This window comes from Oncorhynchus mykiss, chromosome 16, assembly GCF_013265735.2.
Source record: "Oncorhynchus mykiss isolate Arlee chromosome 16, USDA_OmykA_1.1, whole genome shotgun sequence".
Classification (NCBI taxonomy): Eukaryota; Metazoa; Chordata; class Actinopteri; order Salmoniformes; family Salmonidae; genus Oncorhynchus; species Oncorhynchus mykiss.
Window position 1 is genome coordinate 23,043,156 of NC_048580.1, and position 27,558 is coordinate 23,070,713.

The 27,558-nt window shown below is 42.8% G+C and overlaps 1 protein-coding gene across 2 annotated transcripts; it reads left to right on the forward strand.

Annotated features, from left to right (window-relative positions):
* Positions 1-10,701: 10,701 nt before the first annotated feature.
* syt5b (synaptotagmin Vb) lies at positions 10,702-26,844 on the forward strand. 2 transcript variants are annotated; one of them, XM_036946541.1, is made up of 9 exons: positions 10,702-10,726; positions 17,244-17,438; positions 18,515-18,693; positions 18,825-18,923; positions 24,305-24,472; positions 25,000-25,167; positions 25,329-25,446; positions 25,675-25,808; positions 25,915-26,844. In XM_036946541.1, the coding sequence occupies exons 1-9, from the start codon at positions 10,717-10,719 to the stop codon at positions 26,122-26,124; spliced, it is 1,281 nt and encodes a 426-aa protein (XP_036802436.1). In that variant the 5' UTR covers positions 10,702-10,716; the 3' UTR covers positions 26,125-26,844. The 2 variants fall into 2 exon arrangements, with proteins under 2 accessions (XP_036802436.1, XP_021420939.1); XM_021565264.2 differs by lacking the exon at positions 10,702-10,726 and adding an exon at positions 13,446-13,566.
* The last annotated feature ends 714 nt before the right edge of the window (positions 26,845-27,558 follow it).

Here is a 27,558-nt window from a genome sequence, read left to right on the forward strand (position 1 = left end):
GTGCAACCCATTGTGCAACCCATTTAAAAAGATGAGAAAGGCCTGTAATTTTCATCATAGGTACACTTCAACTATGACAGACAAAATGTGGGAGAAAAAATCCAGAAAATCACACAGGATTTTTTATTAATTTATTTTCAAATTATGGTGGAAAATAAGTATTTGGTCACCTAAAAACAAGCAAGATTTCTGGCTCTCACAGACCTGTAACTTCTTTAAGAGGCTCCTCTGTCCTCCACTCGTTACCTGTATTAATGGCACCTGTTTGAACTTGTTATCAGTATAAAAGACACCTGTCCACAACCTCAAACAGTCACACTCCAAACTCTACTATGGCCAAGACCAAAGAGCTGTCAAAGGACACCAGAAACAAAATTGTAGACCTGCACCAGGCTGGGAAGACTGAATCTGCAATAGGTAATCAGCTTGGTTTAAAGAAATCAACTGTGGGAGCAATTATTAGGAAATGGAAGACATACAAGACCACTGATAATCTCCCTCGATCTGGGGCGCCACGCAAGATCTCACCCCATGGGGTCAAAATGATCACAAGAACGGTGAGCAAAAATCCCAGAACCACAGTGAATGACTTTCAGAGAGCTGGGACCAAAGTAACAAAGCCTACCATCAGTAACACACTACGCCGCCAGGGACTCAAATCCTGCAGTGCCAGACGTGTCCCCCTGCTTAAGCCAGTACATGTCCAGGCCCGTCTGAAGTTTGCTAGAGAGCATTTGGATGATCCAGAAGAAGATTGGGAGAATGTCATATGGTCAGATGAAACCAAAATATAACTTTTTGGTAAAAACTCAACTCGTCGTGTTTGGAGGACAAAGAATGCTGAGTTGCATCCAAAGAACACCATACCTACTGTGAAGCATGGGGGTGGAAACATCATCCTTTGGGGCTGTTTTTCTGCAAAGGGAACAGGGCGACTGATCTGTGTAAAGGAAAGAATGAATGGGGCCATGTATCGTGAGATTTTGAGTGAAAACCTCCTTCCATCAGCAAGGGCATTGAAGATGAAACGTGGCTGGGTCTTTCAGCATGACAATGATCCCAAACACACCGCCCGGGCAACAAAGGAGTGGCTTCGTAAGAAGCATTTCAAGGTCCTGGAGTGGCCTAGCCAGTCTCCAGATCTCAACCCCATAGAAAATCTTTGTAGGGAGTTGAAAGTCCGTGTTGCCCAGCAACAGCCCCAAAACGTCACTGCTCTAGAGGAGATCTGCATGGAGGAATGGGCCAAAATACCAGCAACAGTGTGTGAAAACCTATTGAGATAAACTTTTGTTATTGACCAAATACTTATTTTCCACCATAATTTGCAAATAAATTCATAAAAAATCATACAATGTGATTTTCTGGATTCTTTTTTCTCATTTTGTCTGTCATAGTTGAAGTGTACCTATGATGAACATTACAGGCCTCTCTCATCTTTTTAAGTGGGAGAACTTGCACAATTGGTGGCTGACTAAATACTTTTTTGCCCCACTGTAATTCTTAATCAGTGCTGTGTTACACCTAGTTTCATTACTCCAAAATGCAGCACATGATCAAATATGTTCTAAAGGATTTAATAAACAGTTGAATTTGAATAAAAGTAACACTATTGATGGCTTTGTCTAATTTTCTTCTGGTGTGGTTGGGGTTCCTGGTATTACTGAGTCACTGTCGAGCGAAGATTTGTTTTACTTGCGACTGACAGATTTTTTGTTTGTTTGTTTGTATAACCGCACAGAAAATATAGGTCTGAAAATTGGAAGTCAAGACCTAGTTAACTTCCGGCGCCGACAGAGATGGCCGCCTCGCTTCGCGTTCCTAGGAAACTATGCAGTTTTTTGTTTTTTTACGTGTTATTTCTTACATTAGTACCCCAGGTCATCTTAGGTTTCATTACATACAGTTGAAAAGAACTACTGAATATAAGATCAGCATCAACTCACCATCAGTACGACCAAGAATATGTTTTTCGCGACGCGGATCCTGTGTTCTGCCTTACAAACAGGACAACGGAGTGGATCCTATGCAGCGACCCAAAAAAACGACTCCGAAAGAGAGGGAAACGAGGCGGTCTTCTGGTCAGACTCCGGAGACGGGCACAGCGCGCACCACTCCCTAGCATTCTTCTTGCCAATGTCCAGTCTCTTGACAACAAGGTTGATGAAATCCGAGCAAGGGTAGCATTCCAGAGGGACATCAGAGACTGTAACGTCCTTTGCTTCACTGAAACATGGCTCACTGGAGAGACGCTATCCGAAGCGGTGCAGCCAACGGGTTTCTCCACACATCGCGCTGACAGAAACAAACATCTTTCTGGGAAGAAGAGGGGCGGGGGCGTATGCCTCATGGCCAACGTGACATGGTGTGATGAAAGAAACATACAGGAACTCAAATCCTTCTGTTCACCTGATTTAGAATTCCTCACAATCAAATGTAGACCGCTTTATCTACCAAGAGAATTCTCTTCGATTATAATCACAGCCGTATATATCCCCCCCCAAGCAGACACATCGATGGCTCTGAACGAACTTTATTTAACTCTCTGCAAACTGGAAACAATTTATCCGGAGGCTGCATTCATTGTAGCTGGGGATTTTAACAAGGCTAATCTGAAAACAAGACTCCCCAAATTTTATCAGCATATCGATTGCGCAACCAGGGGAGGAAAGACCTTGGATCATTGTTACTCTAACTTCCGCGACGCATATAAGGCCCTGCCCCGCCCCCCTTTCGGAAAAGCTGACCACGACTCCATTTTGTTGATCCCTGCCTACAGACAGAAACTAAAACAAGAGGCTCCCACGCTGAGGTCTGTCCAACGCTGGTCCGACCAAGCTGACTCCACACTCCAAGACTGCTTCCATCACGTGGACTGGGAGATGTTTCGTATTGCGTCAGATAACAACATTGACGAATACGCTGATTCGGTGTGCGAGTTCATTAGAACTTGCGTTGAAGATGTCGTTCCCATAGCAACGATTAAAACATTCCCTAACCAGAAACCGTGGATTGATGGCAGCATTCGTGTGAAACTGAAAGCGCGAACCACTGCTTTTAATCAGGGCAAGGTGTCTGGTAACATGACCGAATACAAACAGTGCAGCTATTCCCTCCGCAAGGCTATCAAACAAGCTAAGCGCCAGTACAGAGACAAAGTAGAATCTCAATTCAACGGCTCAGACACAAGAGGCATGTGGCAGGGTCTACAGTCAATCACGGACTACAGGAAGAAATCCAGCCCAGTCACGGACCAGGATGTCTTGCTCCCAGGCAGACTAAATAACTTTTTTGCCCGCTTTGAGGACAATACAGTGCCACTGACACGGCCTGCAACGAAAACATGCGGTCTCTCCTTCACTGCAGCCGAGGTGAGTAAGACATTTAAACGTGTTAACCCTCGCAAGGCTGCAGGCCCAGACGGCATCCCCAGCCGCGCCCTCAGAGCATGCGCAGACCAGCTGGCCGGTGTGTTTATGGACGTATTCAATCAATCCCTATACCAGTCTGCTGTTCCCACATGCTTCAAGAGGGACACCATTGTTCCTGTTCCCAAGAAAGCTAAGGTAACTGAGCTAAACGACTACCGCCCCGTAGCACTCACATCCGTCATCATGAAGTGCTTTGAGAGACTAGTCAAGGACCATATCACCTCCACCCTACCTGACACCCTAGACCCACTCCAATTTGCTTACCGCCCAAATAGGTCCACAGACGATGCAATCTCAACCACACTGCACACTGCCCTAACCCATCTGGACAAGAGGAATACCTATGTGAGAATGCTGTTCATCGACTACAGCTCGGCATTCAACACCATAGTACCCTCCAAGCTCGTCATCAAGCTCGAGACCCTGGGTCTCGACCCCGCCCTGTGCAACTGGGTACTGGACTTCCTGACGGGCCGCCCCCAGGTGGTGAGGGTAGGCAACAACATCTCCTCCCCGCTGATCAGCACTGGGGCCCCACAAGGGTGCGTTCTGAGCCCTCTCCTGTACTCCCTGTTCACCCACGACTGCGTGGCCACGCACGCCTCCAACTCAATCATCAAGTTTGCGGACGACACAACAGTGGTAGGCTTGATTACCAACAACGATGAGACGGCCTACAGGGAGGAGGTGAGGGCCCTCGGAGTGTGGTGTCAGGAAAATAACCTCTCAACGTCAACAAAACTAAGGAGATGTTTGTGGACTTCAGGAAACAGCAGAGGGAACACCCCCCTATCCACATCGATGGAACAGTAGTGGAGAGGGTAGCAAGTTTTAAGTTCCTCGGCATACACATCACAGACAAACTGAATTGGTCCACTCACACAGACAGCATCGTGAAGAAGGCGCAGCAGCGCCTCTTCAACCTCAGGAGGCTGAAGAAATTCGGCTTGTCACCAAAAACACTCACAAACTTCTACAGATGCACAATCGAGAGCATCCTGGCGGGCTATATTACCGCCTGGTATGGCAACTGCACCGCCCTCAACCGTAAGGCTCTCCAGAGGGTAGTGAGGTCTGCACAACGCATCACCGGGGGCAAACTACCTGCCCTCCAGGACACCTACACCACCCGATGTCACAGGAAGGCCATAAAGATCATCAAGGACATCAACCACCCGAGCCACTGCCTGTTCACCCCGCTATCATCCAGAAGGCGAGGTCAGTACAGGTGCATCAAAGCTGGGACCGAGAGACTGAAAAACAGCTTCTATCTCAAGGCCATCAGACTGTTAAACAGCCACCACTAACACTGAGTGGCTGCTGCCAACACACTGACACTGACTCAACTCCAGCCACTTTAATAATGGGAATTGATGGGAAATGACGTAAATATATCACTAGCCACTTTAAACAATGCTACCTTATATAAATGTTACTTACCCTACATTATTCATCTCATATGCATACGTATATACTGTACTCTATATCATCGACGGTATCCTTATGTAATACATGTATCACTAGCCACTTTATACTATACTATGCCACTTTGTTTACATACTCATCTCATTTGTACATACTGTACTCGATACCATCTACTGTATCTTGCCTATGCTGCTCTGTACCATCACTCATTCATATATCCTTATGTACATATTCTTTATCCCCTTACACTGTGTACAAGACAGTAGTTTTGGAATTGTTAGTTAGATTACTTGTTATTACTGCATTGTCGGAACTAGAAGCACAAGCATTTCGCTACACTCGCACTAACATCTGCTAACCATGTGTATGTGACAAATAAAATTTAATTTGATTTGATTTGATTTATTCTGCACAATTTTTGACAAGAAGATTACCTTAAATTCCACCCATGCATTAATCTCGTTCCCAGACAATTCTGCCCAAATGCGCGAAAGGTCTGGTGGACAAACAAGTCAAACGTTGCTGCCCCTATAATCGTCAAATGCATAGGCAGTGAGGGGATTCTATTAATGCCCCGGGCGAACCGAGTTAGCGTTGATTGTATCCTGGCGTGAGCCAGGTACCCGTTCTGGCTGACAGCGAAGTCGTCCCAAAACAAAAGTGACGTAGGAATCTGTGTTTTCACATGCAAAAGTGATTGCTTTCTGCCTTCCCAATGACAACTAGTACTGTATGTTTCTGAACAATGCACCATGCTGCATTCCCAGCTGCTTCGGGAACACCCTCCTCTTGTTCTGCCTATCAGGCATCCAGGTAGGGTTGATCTTGTTCCATATCACGAAGGCATTGTAAGTGAACACTTCAATGATGTTAGGGAAGATGACCAGGGGCCAGCGGGCAGTCATCCTCCTGCAGCTGTAAGTTCCAATCACCTTGTCCAGGTTATCCACGCCTCCTTTGTTGTGGTCATCATCCAGGATGATGGCTGGCTTCCTGTCCTCATGGTCATGATCACTCAGCATCAGCCGTTTTGTGCAGTGCTCTCAGGAGGACCAGATTATTGTTCCTCTTTGGGAGGTAAGAAACTAGAGTGAGGGTGAAGGCAAACTTTGATGAGAAGGCCTCTCCCCCTTGTTGCGAGGAGTGCAGGGGGGAGCTCAGGCTTGTTCTTTATAACTGTGCTAACCATGATGATCTTCCTCTTCAGGAGCTGCTGGCTGAGTTCATAAGAGGTGAAGAAATTGTCACACGTGACATTGTGCCCCCTCAGTCCATCTGTCACATCAATCACAACCCGCATCCCTTGGTTCTTCTCCGGGACTCCACTGGTCGGCTTCCCTGTATAGACTTGCATCTTCCAAACGTAGCTGCACATACACAATAAAGTTTTAGTTTTGTCTGAGTTCAATCAGTAGCACAAAATCTCAATTTCTCATTGTGTGTGATTGCATAAAATTATTTTATAACTCCCGGGTCAAAAATCGCCCTAAGACATTCTTTGTACCCTGGTGGTAAAAAGGAAAAGTCATCAAATTTCAAGTAAAAAAATATACAATTTGGGGGGTTTTGTCTGCTGTTAAACATACCTTTTAGACAACACAAGGCTTAAGGTTGCTGCCCCTATAATCGCCAAGCCTGTCTCTTCTCTCTGGGGAGGTTCCCATTGCTTGGAAGGCAGCCATAGTTCATCCTTTATTTAAAGGGGGAGATCAAGCTGATCCTATCTGTTATAGGCCTATATCTATTTTGCCCTGTTTATCAAAATTGTTGGAAAAACTTGTCAATAATCAACTGACTTGCTTTCTTGATGTCTATAATATTCTCTCTGGTATGCAATCTGGTTTCCGCTCAGGTTATGGATGTGTCACTATCAATCAATCAAATGTATTTATAAAGCCCTTCTTACATCAGCTGATGTCACAAAGTGCTGTACAGAAACCCAGCCTAAAACCCCAAACAGCAAGCAATGCAGGTGTAAAAGCACAGTGGCTAAGAAGAAACCTAGAGAGGAATCAGGCTATGAGTGGTGGCCAGTCCTCTTCTGGCTGTGCCGGGTGGAGATTATAACAGAACATGGCCAAGATGTTCAAATGTTCATAGATGACCAGCAAGGTCAAATAATAATAATCATAGTGGTTGTCGAGGGTGCAACAGGTCAGCACCTCACGAGTAAATGTCAGTTTGCTTTTCATAGCCGATCAATTCAGAGTATCTCTACCTTTACCACTATAACCTTAAAGGTCCTCAATGATGTCACCATTGCCCTTGATTCTTAGCAATGTTGTTCTGCTATTTTTATTGACTTGGCCAAAGCTTTTGATACGGTAGACCATTCCATTCTTGTGGGCCGGCGTAAGGAGTATTGGTGTCTCTGAGGGGTCTTTGGCCTGGTTTGCTAACTACCTCTTTCAAAGAGTGCCGTGTATAATGTCAGAACATCTGCTGTCTCAGCCACTGCCTGTCACCATGGGTGTACCCCAAGGCACGATTCTAGGCCCCGCGCTCTTCTCAATTTACATCAATAACATAGCTCAGGCAGTAGGAAGCGCTCTCATCCATTTATATGCAGATGATACAGTCTTGTACTCAGCTGGCCCCTCCCCGGATTTTGTGTTAAATGCTCTACAACAAAGCTTTCTTCGTGTCCAACAAGCTTTCTCTGCCCTTAACCTTGTTCTGAACACCTCCAAAACAAAGGTAATGTGGTTTGGTAAGAAGAATGCCACTCTTCCCACAGGTGTTATTACTACCTCTGAGGGTTTAGAGCTTGAGGTAGTCACCTCATACAAGTACTTGGTAGTATGGCTAGATGGTACACTGTCCTTCTCTCAGCATATATAAAAGCTGCAGGCTAAAGTTAAATCTAGACTTGGTTTCCTCTATCGTAATTGCCCCTCTTTCACCCCAGCTGCCAAACTAACCCTGTTTCAGATGACCATCCTACCCATGCTAGATGACGGAGACATACTTTATAGATCGGCAGGTAAGGGTGATCTCGAGCGGCTAGATGTTCTTTACCATTCGGCCATCAGATTTGCCACCAATGCTACTTATAGGACACATCACTGCACTCTATACTCTTCTGTAAACTGGTCATCTCTGTATGCCAGTCGCAAGACCCACTGGTTGATGCTTATTTATAAAACCCTCTTAGGCCTTAATATAAGAATTTGTTCTTAACTGACTTGCCTAGTTAACTAAAGGTTCAATAAAATAAAATAAATGATGTATGCCAGTGTAATACAGTGCAAGTAGCCTTGTAGTTTAACTTTTGTAGGCTTTGAATGGCAAAAACTTAATAAAATGCATCTGGCAGAAATATAATTGTGTATATCTTATATGACCGCATTTTCATGAATTTGAAATCATCTTGAAACCCATTCAAGAGACCAGGGATGTAAACACAGAAATATGACGTAAGAATGTGTCACTTGCATTGCGTATTGTCATGAAAGCCATATGGTGCTTTCAAGACAACGCTTGAGTTAAAATGTACATATGTTTTTTGCGTAGAGCTTACTATTGGTCAATTCTGATATTTTCCAAGTGGGGAACTGAGCTCATTTTTCTACGAGTTTAAGTCGGAAATGTCAGTTTCCGAGTTGTCTTGAAAGTGGCAATGACCCTCCCCGTACTTGTCTTGTGCACCTCTGTTTATGTTCCCCCTGTATGTCCGTTGTTGTGAGGGAGCAACTCATCTGTCGTATTTTCGGCACAGTATTTTACGCAAATATTTGTAAATTTTCGGTTATAAAACTGCCGATTGTTTGTTTTCATTAAAAGTAGTTATGATGGGTGTACTGTTGCTTTACCTCACTTTACCTCTCATATTTCCCTCAGTAAACTTAGCAAAAAAAGAAATGTCCCGTTTTCAGGACCCTGTCTTTCAAAGATAATTTGTAAAAATCAAAATAACTTCACAGATCCTCATTGTAAAGGGTTTAAAACACTGTTTCCCATGCTTGTTCAATGAACCATAAACAATTAATGAACATGCGCCTGTGGAACGGTCGTTAAGACACTAACAGCTTACAGATGGTAGGCAATTAAGGTCACAGTTATGAAAACTTAGGACACTTTCTACTGACTCTGAATAGCACCAAAATAAAGATGCCCAGGGTCCCTCATCTGCGTCAACGTGCCTTAGGCATGCTGCAAGGAAGCATGAGGACTGCAGATGTGGCCAGGGCAATACATTGCAATGTCCATACTGTGAGATGCTTAAGACAGGGAGACAGGACGGACAGCTGATCGTCCTCGCAGTGGCAGACCACGTGTAACAACACCTGCACAGGATCAGTACATCCGAACATTACACCTGCGGGACAGGTACAGGGTGGCAACAACAACTGCCCGAGTTACACCAGGGACGCACAATCCCTCCATCAGTGCTCAGACTGTCCGCAATAGGCTGAGAGAGAATGTACTGAGGGCTTGCAGGCCTGTTGTATGGGCACAAACCCATCGTCGCTGGACCAGACAGGACTGGCAGAAAGTGCTCTTCACTGACGAGTCGCTGTTTTGTCTCACCAGCAGTGATGGTCGGATTCACGTTTACCGTCAAAGGAATGAGCGTTACACTGAGGCCTGTACTCTGGAGCGGGAATCTTTTTGGAGGTGGAGGGTCCGTCATGGTCTGGGGTGGTGTGTCACAGCATCATTGGATTGAGCTTGTTGTCATTGCAGACAATCTCAACGCTGTGCGTTACAGGGAAGACATCCTCCTCCCTCATGTGGTACCCTTCCTGCAGGCTCATCCTGACATGACCCTCCAGCATGACAATGTCACAAGCCATACTGCTCGTTCTGTGTGTGATTTCCTGCAAGACAGCAGTGTCAGTGTTCTACAAATGCCAGCGAAGAGCCCGGATCTCAATCCCATTGAGCACATCTGGGACCTGTTGGATCGGAGGGTGAGGGCTAGGGCCATTCCCCCCTGAAATGTCCGGGAACTTGCAGGTGCCTTGGTGGAAGAGTGGGATAACAACTCACAGCAAGAACTCGCAAATCTGGTGCAGTCCATGAGGAGGAGATGCACTGCAGTACTGAATGCAGCTGGTGGCCACACCAGATACTGACTGTTACTTTGGATTTTGACCCCCCTTTTGTTCAGGGACACATCATTCCATTTATGTTAGTCACATGTCTGTGGAACTTGTTCAGTTTATGTCTCAAATGTTGAACCTTATGTTCACACAAATATTTACACGTTAAGTTTGCTGAAAATAAACGCAGTTGACAGTGAGAGGACTTTTCTTTTTTTGCTGAGTTTATAGTCTGGGTGACCATTTGATTCATTGTGACTCGCTTCAGGAAAGTAGGTATATGTCACACAGCACTACTTCACAGGAGAGGCATTTGAACATTAAAAAAAAAAAATCTAAATGCCTTCTGGAACATGTGAACTTTCATGTGCCTTAATAACAAACTTGGATGCCAACTGTAAATATGAATACAATTGTTAAATTACGAGCCTAGTTGGTTTAGCCACAGGAAAAGACAGAAATCTTCCCGCTAGCCATGATTGGCTGAGATACTGAATGGGCTGGACATGCTTGGTTTGGATTGGTCTGCCATAACATGAACTGCTCGGTAGATAATCATTTCCACTGCAGGCTATTTTGAAAGATATCATTGAGAACTGCAAAAGTGTTTCTCCGGATTACATCTTCAAACTAAAGGCAACCATGGCATCAGTGACAGAGAGGGCAAAAGATCTGATGATTCTTATGGAGTGACTAGACTAGTGACTAGAGTGACTAGACACAATGAGCCAAGCAAGCTGTACAAACAAAACGGAAACGACACAGGACGTCTTATTTAATGAAAGGGGTTGCAGTCTGCTGTGAAGCGTTCATCTATGTATACGGGTAAGAGTCTAGCTACATTTTTAGATATTATAGGTTTCAAATTTTGTCAGAAAGCTATGACAATTGGTTTGTATTGCTAATACTCTATGGATTGGGATTATGGTTCATTGTTTAGCTAGTTAGCTACTGTAGCTACATGTCTAAACAAAATACTCCAAGTTAAAGCATACTGTTAACTAGCTAGCTAACATTAGCTGGCTGGCTCACTAGCTAATGTTACGTGTATCAAATCAAACTTTATTTGTCACATGCGCCGAATACAAGTGTACAGTAGACCTTACTGTGAAATGCTTACTTACAAGCCCTTAACCAACAGTGCACTTCAAGAAGAGTTAAGAAAATATTTACCAAATAAACTAAAGTAAAAAATAATTTGTCAGTGGGAAGGGGGTACAGGTTAGTTGAGGTAATTTGTACATGTAGGTAAGGGTGAAGTGACTATGCATAGATAATAAATAGCGAGTAGCAGCAGTGTACAAAACAAATGGGGGATTGGGGTGTGTCAATGTAAATAGTCTGGTGGCCATTTGAATAATTGTTCAGCAGCCTTATGGCTTGGCGGTAGAAGCTGTTAAGGAGCCTTTTGGTCCTAGACTTGGCGCTCCGATACCACTTGCCGTGCGGTAGCATAGAAGACTGTCTATGACTTGGGTGACTGGAGTCTCTGACAATTTTATGGGCTTTCCTCTGACACCGCCTATTATATAGGTCCTGGATAGCAGGAAGCTTGGCCCCAGTGATGTACTGGGCTGTACGCACTACCCTCTGTAGTGCCTCTCGATGGTGCATCTGTAGAACTTTTTGAGGATCAACAGGACCCATGCCAAATCTTTTCAGTCTACTGAGGGGGAAAATATTTTGTTGTGCCCTCTTCACGACTGTCTTGGTGTGTTTGGACCATGATAGTTTGTTGGTGATGTGGACACCAAGGAACTTGAAACTCTCGACCCGCTCCACTACAGCCCCGTCGATGTTAATGGGGGCCTGTTCGGCCCGCCTTTTCCTGTAGTCCACGATCAGCTCCTTTGTCTTGCTCACATTGAGGGAGAATTTGTTGTCCTGGCACCACACTGCCAGTTCTCTGACCTCCTCTCTATAGGCTCTCATCATTGTTGGTGATCAGGCCTACCACTGTTGTGTCGTCAACAAACGTAATAATGGTGTTGGAATCGTGTTTGGCCATGCAATCGTGGGTGAACAGCGAGTACAGGAGGGGACTAATTACACACCCCTGAGGGACCCCAGTGTTAAGGATCAGCGTGGCAGACGTGTTGTTACCTACCCTTACCACCTGGGGGCGGCCCGTCGAAGTCCAGGATCCAGTTGCAGAGGGGGGTGTTTAGTCCCAGTGTCCTTAGCTTAGTGATGAGCTTCGTGGGCACTATGGTGTTGAATGCTGAGCTGTAGTCAATGAACAGTATTCTAACAAACTCAGCAAACAAAGAAACGTCCTCTCACTGTCAACTGCGTTTATTTTCAGCAAACCACCCTTTTTGAGCGATCCTCATAGCGTTGTTTAATGCGCTGCCGAGTGCAGATAGTGTTCACACCAGTCCAAACGAACCGAACTAAGGAGGTAAATGCACCAGAGTTTGGAAAAACCCCACCAAACCAATTTGGTATGAAAGCCTCTACTGTAAGTGTCTTAGCTAATCAAGTAACTTGTAACTCAGGGAAATTTGTTGGCAAATGGCCAACTTGACAGTGTTTATTTGAAGGTGTGGGTTTTGAAAAATCCATTTCATTTTTCAGTGCATTATCATGTTGATTTGAATTCTACTAAATGAGGATCTCTGACTCACTCTACATTAGAAACCCATTGGAGTATTTGTATGTGTTATTTTCCATGCAGTCACTACTAAAGGGAGGCAATGGTCTTCTGCGGGTGTAGGACCCCACCCATAACAAAGACCCCAAAAACGAATGTGCTTAAATAATGACCAAAGACATGGGTTTATTAAGATTAATAGCTGAGAGGGACTTAGGTGGTGAATGAGTATCTCTCCCAGTGCCCACAGTGAAGCAGATGAAGTTGGAAATATGTATTCATTTTTACAATATTTGTTTTAATGATCATATAAATCTAATGGATCGTAAAAATTGAATTAATCATTTTGAGTCCAACTCCTAAATTAGAATGTTCCCCATTTCAATTTGTTTCCATTGGTGCTCCAACATGCCAGATTCAGAGGGGGCGAAAATAAACATTTGTGTGGTTTCTTATTTTACGATATTCACTCATTGTCAGATTCCTTTGAATGAGTGTTTTCTGTACTCTAAAATGGATGAACTATCCACTCTCAATGAAAGTACTCCCCAGATAGATGATTGACTGAGAGGATAGCTATGTCCTGAGGATTAGTGGAGGGAGATGAGGGATGCACTTCAATCTCAGCTTTGATGGATAAACAAAACCACCACTTCAATCTAATGATCGAACAGGCACTTTTCCACTCTCACGGCGAGAACCACAGACTGATCAATGAGTTTGATCTCCCTACAAAGTGAGGGAAGTTAAATAAAAGGCTACGACTGTTGCTCTTATGGAATTTCAATTTAAACCAAGAGATAGAGCAACAGATGTGTTGTTGACATACCCCTATAGGGAGGGTGGGGGAGAGCGAGATTAACGTCAAGGGCTGCTTTAGTGATTTGACAGCGCTTTAGCTTAGAAGGGAGGGGGGATGGGGGCAGGGGGCAAGCTGACAGGCATAATAGTCACTGGAATATTCACGAAGGAAGGAACGATGGGTGTGTGAGGGTTCCCAAGGGCCATTTTGACACAAAAGTGGTTTATTCCAAATTGATGATATAAAAGACAGAGGGGAAAATATTAACAGGTAAGCCCAATGCGATTTCATTTCATAATCATCATCTGAAATCTCTTGAAGCTCACTAAGAATTGTTAACAGTTGCATAGATGAGAATTGCTTTTCCCACTGGGAACACACTTATTGAATCAATGTTGTTTCATAGCCATTTGTGACGTGGAACCAACATGGATTTGTAAAAAGTCATCAGTACTGTTCTCATCTCTTTTCAACCAGCGTTGTAAACATTGACATTTGGGTAAAAATGTAACTTAAATACAATGACTTAACATGACTAACAGGTTGTTTCATCAATCTAATTTCAACATAAAAATCATAACTATGTATTTGTTTAAAATGATGTAGGAAATTCCACGCAGAAACATATATATTTATTTTAAGGCTTAAAAATCCTTCTTTAACCTGTCTCCGCCCCTTCAGCTACAGTGATTGAAGTGATTTTAACAAGTGACATCAATAAGGGATCATAGCTTTCACCTGGCTTCATCTGGTCAGTCTGTCATGGACAGAGCAGGTGTTCCTAATGTTTCGTACACTCAGTGTATAATATATTGGGGTGGTTGAAAAGAAGATTAATTCCATATTTGATTAGACATTTTATTTTTTACCTTGTTTCAATGTAGATAGTAAAATGTTTTGTTTGAATGAATGTCATTGTTTCAACGTCATACCATCAACCTAAATAAAGAGGTACATTGCCTTCAGAAAGTACTCACACCCCCTTGACTTTTTTCCACATTTTGTTGTGTTACAGCCTGAATTGAAAAATAATTAAATTGAGATATTTTGTCACTGGCCGACACACAATACCCCATAATTTGTAAATGGAATTAGGTTTTAAGAAATGTTCACAAATCAATTACAAATGAAAATCTGAAAGGTCTTGAGTCAATAAGTATTCAACCCCTTTGTTAGAGCAAGCCTAAATACTTTCTGAAGTAAATATTTGATTCACAATTCATATAATAAGTTGCATGGACTCACTCTGAGTGAAATAATAGTGTCTAATATGATTTTTTGAATGACTACCTAATGTCTGTACCCCATACATACAATTATCTGTAAGGTCCCTCAGTGAATTTTAAACACCGATTCAACCACAAAGACCAGGGAGGTTTCAAATGCCTCTCAAAGAAAGGCAACTATTAGTGGGTGGGTAAAAAAAAAGCAGACATTGAATATTGTTTTAAGCATGGTGAAGTTATTCATTACACTTTAGATGGTGTATCAATACGCCAAGTCACTGCAAAGATACAGGCCTCCTTCCTAACTCAGTTACAGGAAAGGAAGGCAACCACTCAGGGATTTCAACTTGAGTCCATTGGCGACCTTAAAACAGTTACAGAGTTTAATGGCTGTGATATGAAAAAACTAAGGATGGATCAACAACATTCAAGTTACTCCACAATACTAACTTAATTGAAAGAGTGAAAAGAAGGCCTGTACAGTAAAAATATTCCAAAATATGCATCCTGTTTGCAACAAAATGCTGAAGTAATACTGCAAAAAATGTGGCAAAGCAATTACATTTTTGTCCTGAATACAACGTGTTATGTTTGTGGCAAATCCATTACAGCACATTACTGAACACTCCATATTTTCAATCATAGTGGTGGCTGCATCATGTTATGGGTATGCTTGTAATCGTTAAGGACCGTGGAGTTTTTCAGGTAACAACAGATCCGCCACGCTGATCCTCAACATGGGGGGCCCTCAGGGATGCGTGCTCAGTCCCCTCCTGTACTCCCTGTTCACTCATGACTGCACGGTCAGGCACGACTCCAACACCATTATTAAGTTTGCCGATGACACTGATCACCGACAACGATGAGACCTATAGCCTATAGGGTGGAGGTTAGAGACATGGCCGTGTGGTGCCAGGACAACAACCTCTCTCTCAGCGTGATCAAGACAAAGGAGATGATTGTGGACTAGCACGCCCCCATTCTCATTGACGGGCTGTAGTGGAGCAGGTTGAGAGCTTCAAGTTGCTAGGTGTCACCAACAAACTATCATGGTCCAAACACACCAAGACAGTCGTGAAGAGGGCATGACACAGCCTATTCCCCCTCAGGAGACTGAATAGATTTGGCATGGCTCCTCAGTTCCTCAAAAAGTTCTACATCTGCACCATCGAGAACTGGTTGCATCACTGGTATGGCAACTGCTCAGCCATAAGACTCCTGGACAGCTAATCAAATGGCTACTCAGACTTTTTGCATTGCCCCCCCCTGCTGCTACTCTCTGTTTATTATCTATGAATAGTCACTTTAACTCAACCTGCATCTACATATTACCTCAATTACCTTGACCAACCAGTGCACATTTGACACTGTACCGGTACCCCCTGTATATAGCCTCGCTTTTGTTATTTTACTTTATTTCGCTTTATTTGTTACTTTTATTTTAAATGTTTTGCTTAACACTTGTTTTTCTTAAACTGCATTGTTGGCTAAGGGCTTGTAAGTAAGCATTTCACTGTAAGACCTGTTGTATTCGGCGCATGTGACAAATAACATTTTATTTTCTAACACTCACTACTGAGTTCCAAACCGCTTCTGGAAGCAATGTCAGCAGAAGTGTTCGTCGGGAGCTTCACAAAATGGGTTTCCATAGCCAAGCAACCGCACACAAGCCTTAGATCACAATGCGCAATGCCAAGCGTCGGCTAGAGAGGTGTACAGCTCGCCGCCATTGGACCTTGGAGCAATGGAAACGAGTGCAGTCCGACGGACGAAGTGCAATCCGACGGACGAATCTGGGTTTGGCAGATGCCAGGAGAATGCTATCTGCCTTAATGCATAGTGCCAACTGTAAAGTTTGGTGGAGGAAGGCGTGCTTTCATGAAGCAATCACCATTAGCTGTACAGCTGTATAATCTTAATATTTTTTTTTATCTTCCTCAAATTTCCATTTTCATATGTATTCATGGTGAAGCGCTAGATGCATCTATTGCATTTTAAAGATGGTCTAGAAATAGGCAGAATTGTAAGGAAGGAGGATGGACAAGCCAAGGAAATGTTATGTTAAGCTGGTGATTGAGCTTTCCCTTCACAGTACATTCCATTGGACATTATCTTCTGAAATTACTAGATATAGACCCACTACTCCTGAAACCAGTGCCAGTTATGAGAGAGAGGGTAGGAGATGCTGGGACTGTGGCTTGGGAGGGCGGGGAATGGGAGGGGGGTAAACCACCTCTTAGTTAAGCATCGGGGGTCTGGGATTTTGGATTAATAGTGTAGTAATCCAGTTAAGTGTCAGCAGAGAGAGAGAGCGATAGAGGGATAGATAGATAGAGGGATAGATAGATATGGCGAGAGAGGGAGTGAAGGGGAGTGAGAGGGGGGGGCGACATGGTGGGTTATGGGGAGGGGTGGGATGAGAGGAAGAGGGATTAAGGTCAGCCTGGTTGAGCTTCTGGTTTATTGTTCGGTGCTCTCTGAAGGAGGTGACGCTCACACACTTTTGGATAAAACATACACGTTTAGCCTACTGGAATTCACACACTGCAACTAGAAACCTGAATGTTCAGAACTATCCATACGATCATATAAACACATGAGACAACGAATGATCTTATTCTATCAATCATCATTATCTGTGTCAACATGGCCTGGTCAACAAGAATTTGTTTGGGGCCAATTAACCCTATGCTTCCTTGCCCTGTACCTGCTATTTATCAGCTGGAATGAGGATGGCCAGTGTGCAGTTCCGGACCCGTCGGGCTGCGGAACCGGCAGAACCAGAACCTGAACATGAAAAAGAGCCAGAGCAAGTAGAGGAGCCAGCTGCCCACGTCCCTCCAGCACACCACCCCGGCCACCACAACTATGACCACATGAAGAACAAGTTCATGAATGAGATTGGCCATCTGCCACGTAAGTAGTTCCTGGCATGCAGATGGAATTGGACAAGACTGAGGACTACACAGATGCTGTTTTCCTAACTTTTATGTCATCTCTGTAGCTATCGTGGAAGGTTGAAATCTGCTTGGGTCCTGATCCTGATGTGGCAATTTAAATCTCTCGTGGATTGTTTGGGGTGGAGGGACTGAGTGAGAGTTGGTGACAAAAATAGAATAAGAGCTATAGGACCGTACATATAAGCCATGACAGATGTTAGAACTATGGAATGGAACACGGAATCCACAATGTCTCTTCATCATCTTCCTTTTATAATATCATTCCTCTTTTCTCACAGGAATGATTCAAAGAAGTAATAACATTTTCATTCTCCATGTGTATTTACTTTGAATATACCTACAGTTGCGGACAAATATATTGGCACCTCTGCACTTTATCATGGAGTGCAATGGAGAAGAAATTTCTGTTTAGTCTTTCAAAACTGCTTGAATGACTATTGTTACCCTGTAGGCACCTACAACTTACCACAGGTGACATAAATTACACCGTAAACAAGAATGACTTGCCTCCAATCAAATTAATTTGAATTTTTCATAATTTAGCCCAGGACATTTTTTATTTTTTTACCTCGTTGAGAAAAGTCAATATGTCAGTTTTGATGTTGTTCCTGTGTAGATGTAAATCAAACAAATACACCAACGTTTTTTAAATTTTATTTTTAAATTTCAACTTATTTGAGAAGAAATAGTGAATCGTGCAACGGTGCCACAAATATTTGACCGCAACTGTATATTGGTACAGCCTCCCTTCTCCTGTGTACATTGTGACATTACAACCCCATCAAAGTCTATAGCAATTATGTTTTCCTTTAAGATGTGTTTTTCGCTGTCAGTAACAAACCTCGTCCTTTATTCAGACGGGATCCACTAGTCAACATCGAGCGCGTTAGAGGTGAAAGAATAGACTTCCAACTTGTCCCGGTATATTTTATGCTTCCCTCCCCGTTTCAAGTATCTTGGTATAGTTTGTCATATGTTAAGATAGACAGTACGTCATTAGGTGTAAAATTGTATTGCCTCTTTCTTCTGTAGTCCCTATGTGGGCAGTTGGGGCCATCGTCGTGGTGGTGCTGGTGTTGGTAGGATGCTGCACCTTCTGCCTCTTCAAAAAATGCTTTGGGAAAAAGAAAAAAACAAAGAAAGTGAGGGAGAGGAAGGCTGGCCGCCGGAGGAAGGCAGACAACGAAGGGGGAGGAGAGGGTGGCGATAAGGTGAGATGGATACGGGGGAAAGATGGGGAAGAGATGAAACACACACATTTCCCATGGACGTGAGGAACATAGACAGTGACATGCAGTATCAAACAAAAACAGAAAATATGTGTCTGTGCTCTATTATTCAGGAAGAAGGGGATAAGAAAGAAGGGGAAGGAGAGGAGAAGGAGCAGGAGAAGCTGGGGAAACTGGAGTTCTCCTTGGACTACAACTTCACAGATGCCCAGGTAGTGCCAAGTCCTCTTGTTGTATGGTACGATAAAAGAGGCCCCTGTACTAATACTGTATGACTAGCGCCCTGCGTTTTGCGCAATCATGTCACATGGCCTGGATTTGAACCTCTATTTAAAGCTTTTTCCATCAAACAGTCCCCTTTTCTTTTTACCTCAGATGGTCCAGCACCATCCTCAGACAATTACTTACATTTTTTGTGGAATTCCCATTCCTGGATAGTCTTGCTATGTCTCATGACTGAGCAAAACACAGTGCCTTATATATGACAGCACAGCACTTTTGTTCCAATTCTGTTATTTACTGAAGCAGATGCTATTCTCCAGAGCAACTTACAATCAGTACATACACTTAGCAAAGATGTAAAACAGCAAAATACTAACCTAACTGGTGTGTGACATTAGTTAAGTAGGTGGACATCCCTTCAAATTAGTGGAATCGACTATTTCAGCCTATACACTTGCTGACACGTGTATAAAATCGAGCACACAGCCATGCAATCTCCATAGACAAACACTGGCTGTAGAATGGCCTTACTGAAGAGCTCAGTGACTTTCAACGTGGTACTGTCATATGATGCCACCTTTCCAACAAGTCAGTTCGTCAAATTTCTGCCCTGCTAGAGCTGCCCCGATCAACTGTAAGTGCTGTTATTGTGAAGTGGAAATGTCTAGGAGCAACAACGGCACAGCCACGAAGTGGTACGCCACACAAGCTCACAGAATGGGACCCGACAAGTGCTGATGCGCGAGCTCGTAAAAATTGTCTGTTCTCGGTTGCAACACTCACTACCGAGTTCCAAACGGCCTCTGGAAGCAACGTCAGCACAATAACTGTTGTCAGGGGCTTCATGAATTGGGTTTCCATGGCCGATCAGCTGCAAAAGATCACCATGCACAATGCCAAACGTTGGCTGGAGTGGTGTAAAGCTCACCGCTATTGGACTCTGGAGCAGTGGAAACGTGTTCTCTGGAGTGATCAATCACGCTTCATCAGCTGGCAGTCTGACGGACGAATCTGGGTTTGGCAGATGCCAGGAGAATGCTACCTGTCCGAATGCATAGTGCCAACTGTAAAGCTTGGTGGAGGATGAATAATGGTTTGGGGATGTTTTTCACGGTTCAGGCTAGGCCCCTTAGTTCTAGTGAAGGGAAATCTTAACGCTACAGCATACAATGACATTCTAGACAATTCTGTGCTTAAAACTTTGTGGCAACAGTTTGGGGAAGGCCTTTTCCTGTTTCAGCATGACAATGCCCCCGTGCACAAAGCGAGGACCATACAGAAATGGTTTGTCAAGATCGGTGTGGAAGAACTTGACTGGCCTGCAGATCCGTGACCTCAACCCCATCAAACACCTTTTGGATGAATTGGAACGGCGACTGCGAGCCAGGCCTAATCGCCCAACATCAGTGCCCGACCTCACTAATGCTCTCGTGGCTGAATGGAAGCAAGTCCCTGCAGCAATGATCCAACATCTAGTGGAAAGCCTTCCCAGAAGAGTGGAGGCTGCTATTGCAGCAAAGGACTCCATATTAATGCCCATAATTTTGGAATGAGATGTTCAATGAGCAGGTGACCTCATACTTTTGGCCATGTAGTGTGTGTATATTATATACAGGGTTGGGGAGTAACGGATTACATGTAATCTTTTACATCAAATCAAACTTTATTTGTCACATGCGTCAAATACAAGTATAAACCTTACTGTGAAATGTTTACTTACAAGCCCTTAACCAACATTGTAGTTCAAGAACTGTTAAGAAAATATTTACCAAATAAACTAAAGTTAAAAAAAATACAAAGTAACACAGTAAAATAACAATAACGAGGCTATATACAGGGGGTACCGGTACCGAGTCAGTGTGCGGGGGTACAGGTTAGTTGGGATAATTTGTACATGTAGGTAGGGGTGAAGTGACTATACATAGATAATAAACAGCGAGTAGCAGCAGTGCACAGAACACATGGAGGAGGGGGGTGGGGATTACAATTTAAGGGATTACAAAAAACGGTAACTACTCCGTTACGTTACCAGACAAAAAATTGTAATCAGATTACAGATACTTTTGAAACACTAGATGATTACTTAGAGGAGTACTTTTAAATTCAGAAAGGATGTTTGCGGAAAAGAAATCTTTGACACAATCAGCATTGAAAAAAGGCGCAAATTAAATTTTGTTTTCGCCTTGCTGTTCACAAATGTAAATGTGTATTTGAACCCAATAATGGTTGAATTCAAGAAGTTTAAGCTGCCTATCAATCATTGTTTTTGAAACCAGTGGACAGCCAGTGAAAAATGTGACCTTGCAACAGCTGCATAGTGCGAATCAAGCCTATGGAATAAAAGTGATGCTTTTATTGCTCAATGGAATATATACTGATAAAAAATAATCATCCATAGGCCTAATGGACACATGCTCAAACTTGCACACTTCTGATAGACTTAAATGGGCAATCTGTATTTGCTACAGCCATTTTTGGACTTATAAATTAAATATATATGTATATATATATATCCATTGATTCTTGAAGAATATAACTTATAAATGCCTCATGAGCTTAGTTTAGCTGTCACACTCCATGAGAACCCAAAATATGAACTTGTTTTATTCCAATGTTTGTAAACATTGTAAATGTAAACAAACACTGTGTAGCCTCATAACATGGTTAAAACAATCCTTTTCATATCATGGATGATCCGTCCTTGCATCCAGAGCCCTGTCTATTAATCTGAGAGTGGTTACATTTCTCCAGGCCCATCCCTCAGCTTTTTACCAAAACAGAGGCGGGGCGACAGTATTGTTTCATCTGTGGATTTGCCCTTTAAACAGCTGCATATTATCAAGATATCAAAATGTCATCAACAAAAAGATAAACAATAGACCTATAGAAAATGTAGCATGTGGCATTCATTCTTCACATGTAAATAGCATGCCATTCCATGAGCACAGCATTTCATTTTCAACTTGAATCAATGAGCCCAATCTGTCCTCCATGACAACAAAATCATAAACAACAGAGTAGGGCTGGCTAATAAATCCTTAGTTTTAGGGTCATGCTCCGGTAACATAATTTGGCTAACCTATACTTCCATAAGTCCTATTCTTGAAGATCAAGGGGTATAATGTATATTGGAATGACTGGAATTCTGATAGACTTTGGGTAATCCAAAAGTTACGTTACTGATTACAATTTTTGACAGGTAACTAATAACTGTAAAGGATTACATTTAGAAAGTAACCCACCCAACCCTGATTATATATACAGTACCACTCAAAAGTTTGGTCACACCTACTTATTCCAGGGTTTTTCTTCATTTTTACATTGTAGAATAATAGTGAAGACATTAAAACTATGAAATAACATACGGAATCATGTAATAACCTAAAAAGTGTTAAACAAATCAAAATATATTTTATATTTGAGATTCTTCAAAATAGCCACACTTTGCCTTGATGACAGCAGTTCACACTCTTAGTATTCTCTCGACCAGCTTCATGAGGATTGCTTTTCCAACAGTCTTGAAGGAGTTCCCACATATGCTGAGCACTTGTTGGCTGCTTTTCCTTCACTCTGCAGTCCAACTCCTCCCAAACCATCTCAATTGGGTTGAGGTCAGGTGATTGTGGAGGCCTGGTCATCTGATGCCGCACTCCATCACTCTCCTACTTGGTCAAATAGCCCTTACACAGCCTGGAGGTGTGTTTTGGGTCATTTTCCTATTGAAAAATAAATACTAGTCCCACTAAGCGCAAACCAGATGGGATGGCGTATCGCTGCAGAATGCTGTGGTAGCCATGCTGGTTAAGTGTGCCTTGAATTCTATATAAATCACAGACAGTGTCACCAGCAAAGCACCATCTCACCTCCTCCTCCTCCTCCATGCTTCACGGTGGGAACCACACATGTGGAGATCATCCGTTTACCAACTCTGCGTCTCTCACACATATGGAATCATGTAGTAACCAAAAAAGTGTTAAACAAATAAAAATATATTTTACATTTGAGATTCTTCAAAGTAGCCACCCTTTGCCTTGAAGACAGCTTCATGAGGTAGTCACATGGAATGCATTTCAATTAACAGGTGTACCTTGTTTAAAGTTAATATGTGGAATTTCATTCCTTCTTAATGTGTTTGAGCCAATCAGTTGTGCTGTGAGAAGGTGGGGGTAGTATATAGAAGCTAGCCCTATTTGGTAAAAGACCAAATCCATATTATGGCTAGAAAAACTCAAATAAGCAAAGAGAAACGACAGTCCATCATTACTTTAAGACATGAAGGTCAGTCAATGCGGAAAATGTCAAGAACTTTGAAAGTTTCTTTAAGTGCAGTCGCGAAAACTATCAAGCACTATGATGAAACTGGCTCTCATGAGGACCACCATAGGAAAGGAAGACCCAGAGTGTAACGGTGTGCGTACTGGCGGCAGAGAAGTCAGGCGCAGGAGAGCGAAAACTGATTTACAACAGTGTCGTTTAATAAACACTAAAACCACCGTAAACAGAACAATAAATGAGTGGGTCAAACAAAACCTGGTATTCACCAGCATAGCGTACACAAGCACTAACAGAGGGTTAAATACACAACATGTAATTGATGGAATTGAAACCAGGTGTGAGGGAAGACGAGACAAAACCAATGGAAAATGACGTTGACCGCCAAACGCCGCCCGAACTAGGAGAGGGACCGACTTCAGCGGAAGTCGTGGCACAGAGTTACCTCTTCTGCAGAGGATAAGTTCATTAGAGTTACCGGCCTCAGAAATTGCAGCCCAAATAAATGTTTCACCGAGTTCAAGTAACAGACACATCTCACCATCAACTGTTCAGAGGAGACTGCGTGAATCAGGCCTTCATGGTCGAATTGCTGCAAAGAAACCACTACTAAAGGATATCAATAAGAAGAAGATATTTGCTTGGGCCAAGAAACACGAGCAATGGACATTAGACCAGTGGAAATTTGTCCTTTGGTCTGATGAGTCTAAATTTGATATTTTTTGTTCCAACCGCCGTGTCTTTGTGAGACGCAGAGTTGGTGAACGGATGATCTCCACATGTGAAGAATCTCAAATATAAAATATATTTAGATTTGTTTAACACTTTTTTTGGTGACTACATGATTCCATAGGTTATTTCAAAGTTTTGATGTCTTCACTATTATTCTACAATGTAGAAAATAGTAAAAATAAAGAAAAACCCTGGAATGAGTAGGTGTGTCCAAACTTTTGACTGTTACTTTATATATGTTCAATAAGGTTTTAATATCAACCATGTCTGAAATTGAGACTTTCTGGGAGAAATGTCTTGAACCTCTGGGCGATTTAATCTTCACCTGATCATCCTGACTCATCCTTTTGGTCTTCTCTCTCCAAAGCTTATAGTGGGTATCCTCCAGGCTCAGGATCTAGCTGCCATGGATATGGGGGGTACCTCAGACCCCTATGTAAAAGTCTACCTGCTCCCAGACAAAAAGAAGAAGCATGAAACTAAGGTCCAGCGCAAGAACCTGTGCCCGGTTTTCAACGAGACCTTCATCTTCAAGGTTTACGTGGTGTCTTGGCCTTGTGGTTTTGTTTGTTTGTCTCATGTCTGGGTCTGTTTGTTTGTTTTCTGTCTCTGTAGCAGCTTGTGGTTGGTGTTCCAGGTTGTTGATGATGTATCACTTGTTGGTCTCTGAGTTCACGTGGGCAGAAGTCGAGCCCATGTCCGTGCTCCCCTTCGTAGTTTGTCTCTCGTACTCTGATTGCCGTCCGTCAAGGTATCCCCGAACAACTTTAAAAATGCAGAATTAAGAATGCATTTTTACTTGTCTCCTGTCAATGCATGTTTTCATTTGTTTGTCTGGAATTGTTAGTTATATGTATTTATATGTTGGCATGTTAAGTTTAATTGTATAATTATTATTTTACATTGAACTGTTTTTGATCAATTCCGGAAAACCGCCGAACATTGATATACCTATTAAGAACTGCACTAACCAATGCTGTTTTTTAATAAATCTCTCTCTATCGAGGAGCATCAGTTGGCCAGACATGCACTTGTGACTGATGCCCCTGCCTTTCCTCCAAGATCCCGTACACGGAGTTGGGAGGGAAGATCCTGGTGTTGCAGGTCTTCGACTTTGACCGTTTCTCCAAGCATGATGTGATTGGGGAGATAAAGATCCCCATGAACAGTGTGGATCTGGGACAACCAATGCAATGTTGGAGGGACCTGGAGAACAGTGAAAAAGAAGAGGTATGATGTAATGTGGTATTACTAACCCGTTGGTCATCCATCCAGTCACCCTCACATTTGCATGATGGATAGATCACAACCTAATGTAATAGATTCCTCCTTATTTGATCCGATTCTGGCTGGTGGTTTAACACCATGTTGTTCCGGTGTGCACTTGCAAGGCAGAGAAACTGGGTGATGTCTGCATCTCCTTGCGCTACGTACCTACTGCTGGCAAACTCACTATCAACATCATGGAGGCCAAGAACCTAAAGAAGATGGATGTTGGTGGCTTATCAGGTGATTTTAAATCTCTCAACAAATAGTGGTCTTCTCTCATTCCCTCTAAGGTTGTGCGGCCTCGCAAATGTATCAGCAACGTTTTCAGTTCACACGATTGCAGATTCATCCAATGACATATGTGTAAAAAATCGGCCCTCGTGAGTCTACTGCAGCTTTGTCTGATCAAAGTCTACCAAAAAACATTGACAAATTGGCTTGCTCCCTTCTCATCCCCCCTTCCCTCAGATCCATTTGTGAAGATTGTTCTGCAGCACAATGGGAAACGAATCAAGAAGAAGAAGACAACTGTCAAGAAGAACACACTCAACCCTTACTTCAATGAGAGCTTCAGCTTTGAGATTCCCTTCGAGCAGATTCAGGTATTGCATCTTTGCCTTATCAATCCATATGTAGTTGCAGAGTACCCGGTCAGTAGTCTGGAAGTATAGTAAGTGTTTCAATGTATCTTCTGTGTTTCTTATTCAGAAAGTGCAGGTCGTCATAACAGTGTATGACTACGACAAGCTTGGGAGCAACGATGCAATCGGGAAGACCTTCATGGGTTACGGTGCCACAGGAGTTGGTCTCAAACATTGGTCCGAAATGTTGGCCAATCCCAGACGTCCAGTTGCCCAATGGCATGTCCTCTGCCCAGAGGAGGAGGTGGATGCAGCTCTGAAGGTCCCACCTCGTTAATGATCCCTCAACATCCTTGGATCATTAATGTTATCCACGAGGAAAGCAAAACATTTTGATATGTCTTTCAGTGTTATTAAGACCTCTTTGTATGTTTGCCTCTGTCTGTTTTTCTGTCATCTCTTTTTGGCGTACTTTTTTTTGTTAAGTGGGTGTGTGTTTGTACGCGTATGTTTGTACGTGTGTGTGCATGTGCACGCATTGCAGCATGAGCGTTCATGTGTTTGTGTCTCTGACGCCATTGGATGTTTTTAAAATTACCTGCATTTGATTTGTCTGAATGTTCAGGACTGATTATAGCCCATACTATGTTATTTTGTTTTATAAAACACCCCTCTGTTGGTTTCTAAATGTAGGCCTAGATGTAAAAAAATCAATATTATAAACAAATATGTCAAATATGCACCCTTGTTATATGGCCTTATAGGCTACAGACAATCAGATGAAGGAATTCAATTGTTTTTTGACTCATTGACAACCTTCCGTTCCGCACACATATACTACTTCTGATTTTGTGAACTGTCATGTAGGCCTACATTAAAAACATAATTAGTGGCAGTGGTTATAGTTAGAATTAAGATTGCATTATGTTTTGCTTGATGGTCGTAAGATACTTCAACTATACTGAACCCAAATATAAACACAACATGGAAAATGTTGGTCCCATGTTTCATATGCTGAAATAAAAGATCCCAGAAATGTTCCATATGCATTTCTCTCAAATATTTTGCGCAAATGTGTTTACATCCCTGTTAGTGAGCACTTCTCCTTTGCCAAGATAATCCATCCACCTGACAGGTGTGGCATATCAATAAACTGATTAAACAGCATGATCATTACACAGGTGTACCTTGTGCTGTGGACAATAAACGACCACTCTAAAATGTACAGTTTTGTTACACATGTCCACCAGAGCTGTTATCAGATTATTTAATGTTCATTTCTCTACCATAAACCGCCTCCAACATAGTTTTAGAGAATTTAGTTTTAGAGAAGTCCAACTGTAACAGACCACGTGTAACCACGCCAGCCCAGCACCTCCACATCCGGTTTCTTCACCTGCATGATAGTCTGGGACCAGCCACCCGGACAGCTGATGAAACTGAGGAGTATTTATGTCTGTAATTAAGTCCTTTTGTGGGGAAAGCCTCATTCTGATTGGCTGGGCCTGGCTCCCAAGTAGGCGAGCCTCTGCCCAGTCATGTGAAATCCATAGATTAGGGCCTAATAAATTTATTTGAAAATTAGTAATTTCCTTATATGAACTGTAACTCAGTAAAATCAGTAAAATCGATGCAGTATATTTATGTTAGTAAACAAGTAAAATTCAGTGTGAGATGCTATGTCAATGTGCTAAATAATGCTCCCTATTTTGCCTAGAAATGATTTTGTTCAGTGACTTCAACTACACAAAATAAATAATCATTTCAAAAA